General features: G+C 36.8%; 1 protein-coding gene across 1 annotated transcript; it reads left to right on the forward strand.

Moving 5' to 3' along the window:
- Window positions 1-870: 870 nt before the first annotated feature.
- Window positions 871-2808, forward strand: LOC132039750 (tyrosine--tRNA ligase, chloroplastic/mitochondrial). The gene has a single exon (XM_059430272.1). The coding sequence runs from the start codon at window positions 949-951 to the stop codon at window positions 2506-2508; it is 1560 nt and encodes a 519-aa protein (XP_059286255.1). The 5' UTR covers window positions 871-948; the 3' UTR covers window positions 2509-2808.
- The last annotated feature ends 1623 nt before the right edge of the window (window positions 2809-4431 follow it).

Here is a 4431-nt window from a genome sequence, read left to right on the forward strand (position 1 = left end):
TAAAATTGGAGGGATTTTTCAAAGAGAAGTGAATAAGATCCTTAAGCTTCTTATTGATTTGAAGAATGAAAGAGGAAAGTTGAAGAAATTGAGCGTTGTTCCAATGGGGGTATTTCAAGTTGCTTTTTCATCTTCTTCACAGAGTTTTTTGTTGATATTGTGATTTGGTATTCTGGAAAACCTTCATATATTGTTGGATTGTTTTCGATTATGGGAAGTTCAAGATTACTCATTCCACCCTCACTGTTGGTAATGGTGTTTTTTGGTGAGAAACAGTGACACTTCACAGAGAGGGAGAGGAGATGGTGTCGGGAAAAGTCGCCAATATTTTTGTTCATAATCGCACAAGATAAAGTTGACTAAAAAACAAAGGAAAAGGGTAAAAAAATATCCCTCTATTTTGAAAAAAAAAATTAAAAAATATCCTCCAAATTTATTTTGAATTAAAAATATTTCTTTCATCCTTAAAGTTTTCAAATATACCCCTGTCTTGACGGAAATTATCCCCTAAAATAACTCAAAATAATTTTTTAAACCCGCTCCATTATTTAAACTCAATCCAACTAAATAATAACACATAAGACCCCTTTATTCCCCCAATTCCCTCAAATACGTAGATTTGAAGCTTGAGGGAATTGGGGGAATAAAGAGATCTTATGTGTTATTATTAAGTTGGATCGGGTTTAAATGATGAAGCGAGTTTAAAAAATAATTTTGGAGGATAATTTCCTTCATGACAGCGATATATTTGAAAACTTTAAGGATGAGATGGGTATTTTTTATCCAAAATAAATTCGGACAAGAGGATATTTTTGATCCTTTTTGGAGGGTATATTTGACCTTTTACCTATCGTCTAAGTTGCCGAAGGTACACAAATGCCATCCAAGAACTCGCCGTTTCCAAGCAGATAAAACATCAAAACTCTTAACAGTCCAACACACACAAAAATGGCCATTAACACTTGCCTTCGATCTTTTCTTCTCAGCACTACTCAAAGACCTTTCACTTCCTCTTTCTTCACAAAAAAACTATCACTCCCCACTTACCTTTTTCTCCCCAATAGCCGTTCCAAACACAATTTTACCCAAAATCACCCCTTTTGTTCTATCTCACCATTAACAACACCTCAAGAAGAATCTCAACAACCCGAATCTTCCCCTAACCCCACCCGTAAAACCCGACCCGATAGTAATATCCTACACATTCTTGAACAAAGAGGGTTGCTAGAATCAGTAACTAGCGACTCACTTCGCGACCCGAATTTAGGCCCATTAAAAGTGTATTGCGGGTTTGACCCGACTGCAGAAAGTTTACATCTTGGAAACTTGTTGGGTTTAATTGTACTTTCTTGGTTTTTACGTTGTGGTCATAATGCTGTTGCACTTATTGGTGGCGCAACGGGTCGGGTCGGTGACCCGTCTGGTAAGAGTTTGGAGCGACCCGAACTTGATTTAGTTACACTTGACAAGAATATAAACGGGATTAGTGTGATTATTAGTAAGATTTTGGGATGCACAGAAGGTGTTTGTGAAAATGCTTCAAAGGTTGAGATTTTGAATAATTATGATTGGTGGAAAGATGTTAAGTTTTTGGAGTTTTTAAGGAATGTTGGTAGGTTTGCTAGAGTTGGTACTATGATGTCTAAAGAAAGTGTGAAGAAAAGATTGGAAAATAGTGAGCAAGGAATGAGTTATGCTGAGTTTACTTATCAGCTTTTACAAGGTTATGATTTTGTACATTTGTATGAAAATGAAGGTGTTAATGTGCAAATTGGTGGTAGTGATCAATGGGGTAATATTACTGCTGGTACTGATCTTATTCGTCGTATTTTAGGAAAATCTACCGAAAATGGAAATGTTGGTAATGTTCCAGTTGTTTTCGGGGTTACTTTTCCGTTGCTTTTGAAGAGTGATGGTACTAAGTTTGGAAAATCGGAAGATGGTGCGATTTGGTTATCGCCTTCTCTTTTATCGCCGTATAAGTTTTATCAGTACTTTTTTTCGGTCTCGGATGATGATGTAGTGAGGTTTCTAAAGATACTTACTTTTTTGAGCATTGAAGAGATTGATGAGCTGGAGAAGGATATGGGAAAACCTGGATATGTTCCTAATACAGCTCAGCGTAGGTTAGCCGAGGAGGTTACACGGTTTGTTCATGGACAAGAGGGATTGGAAGAGGCACTTAAGGCTACAGAGGCGTTGAAGCCTGGAAATTCTGATACTAAATTGGATTGGAAAACAATTGAGGGTATTGCAGCTGATGTTCCTTCTTGTTCCATGAATTATGATCAGGTGTTGAATATACCGGTTTTGGATCTTTATGTTTCGAGTGGTTTGCTCGAGAGCAAATCAGCTGCACGACGAATGCTTAAGCAAGGGGGACTTTACTTGAATAATGCAAAAGTTGATAGTGAGAGTAAGAAGATCGAGGCGGATGACGTTGTCGATGACAAAGTTATCCTTTTGTCTGCAGGGAAAAAGAACAAGATGGTTGTAAGAATATCCTAACGTATTTGTCTAAATTTATCCCCACTATTTGGGTTTGAGGAATAGTTGTTTTTGACTCGTGTGTAGATGGCAATTCTAATATTAGCATTCTGAGTTGGATGAGATACAGAGTTTTACCTGATATGCTTATGATAGAACGAGAGGAAGATGGTTAAGTGTTGAGAGGAAAGTGAGAATATCTATATTACCACAACAGAAATTTTTTACTCTTCTCTTGGTATTTTTATGTAATTATTTTGAAAAATAATGGTCTTAACGGAAGACAAATTTGAGTTATACAAGCTTTATGAATTACTTGTATTCTTGCAGAAATTTTTTTAATTGAAAAAAGGTCTTGGTTTTTCTTCTTCTTTGGTATCTTATTGCAGTTAAGAGGACTCCTTATTTATGGTTTGACTTTAACGATGTCATCTCTGCCTCCTTGCTTCCATTAGTATCTTTTATTCGACATGATTTTAGAAGCAATCAAGTTCTATCACGGAGAATCCGTAAATCTTGTTTTAGTTGACAGCCAGGTGATTGGCTTAGCTTATAAATTACTGATCCTGAAAGAATCATAATAATTATCTGGGTTGACGAGCAGTATATGTTGGTTTGGTGAGATGTGATTTGAAATAGACTCTACTTTTATCAGTTTCTGGAATACTGTAGCAAAAGTTTTATTAGTTGTGTCCAATTATAAACTTACCTCTCCACACTCTTGTATAATCCTTGGAGCAACACGGATTAGTTTTTGTTGGTTCGCTGTGCCCTTTGGTTGGTAGTTTACTTTTTCTGGAAAGGGAGAGTGGCATCAGCTTAGTGTTGGCTCTTCTGGTGACTAAACATTGAGGATTGAAATTATGTGTAACTAATGTTGCTAGTGTTTGTGCCAAGGAAGAATATGAAGAAGAAAAATGGCATTGATTAAGAAGAAGATTGGAAGGAGGAGGATGATCTTGTTTATTTCTGTTTTGGGAAGACAAAAAAAGAATGCTGCTTATACCATTCTTGGTCTTTAGCTCTTGCTTCTCTATTGATTGTTATATTGCAATTGATATATAAGTTTTTACCTTTATCTTACGAGCAAAGAAGGTGTCAGAGGGTACCTATGTACAAATACGCATGCTGAATGTGTTTAAAAATTTTATATGTAAAAGGAATGTGGGGGTGGGGGGGTGGGGTTGGCGCTTTGTGAATGTTGCTTATAATCCAGTAGGAAAAAATCTTTAAAAAGTGCTCCAAGTATACTGGGTGGCACAAAGCACAGTTAAATTGTTGGCTTTAGTAAATGAAGACACAGTGAAGAAGAAAAGAATACATGCAGTGCAAGAAAAACGTGACAAATTCACTGATAACATTGTCCTTAACAATTAATACATCTCTTTGCCGATTACATTTATTGTTTAGTATTACTCGATTCAAGATAACTCATCGGAAATGAGGCGCCCATGCCTGTTGTTTTGCCGACACTGAAGTGCAACATAAGCAAGGCAAAGCACCCTCATTGAGCTTTTCCGTGCTTCAGACCTTAAGCGCGTCTGAAATGAGCCTTTGACCACACTGCTTATATCCTTCTTGGTGTTTAGCTTTAGCTGCATCTCTTATAATTCAATGGCTTCTCCATTGAGTGTTACGCTGGAATTGATATATTGATACATGAGTTCTTACCAATGTCTTTGACCTACCACCCAAGGAAGCGTGTTAAGAGGTACCTTTGTTGAAATACTATAATGCTGAATGTGTACCATAACCTTTATTGTTCAATGTAATTAACTTTCTGAATTTGTAAAGGAATGATTCTTGGGGCCTTTTGATTTCTGATGTACGTCTTTATTTGTTAGTAATTTTCATGTGCATTGAAAGGAACTTGTATTTGCTAGGGTTGGCAATGGGGTATGGCAGGACAACGCATAAACAGGGAGGCACAGAGGAGCTCTTAGG

This window comes from Lycium ferocissimum, chromosome 12 (assembly GCF_029784015.1).
Source record: "Lycium ferocissimum isolate CSIRO_LF1 chromosome 12, AGI_CSIRO_Lferr_CH_V1, whole genome shotgun sequence".
Lineage (NCBI taxonomy): Eukaryota > Viridiplantae > Streptophyta > Magnoliopsida > Solanales > Solanaceae > Lycium > Lycium ferocissimum.

What these genes read in the sequence shown, in the direction of transcription:
- LOC132039750 (XM_059430272.1), top strand. Translation starts at nt 949, where the DNA reads ATGGCCATTAACACTTGCCTTCGATCTTTTCTTCTCAGCACTACTCAA.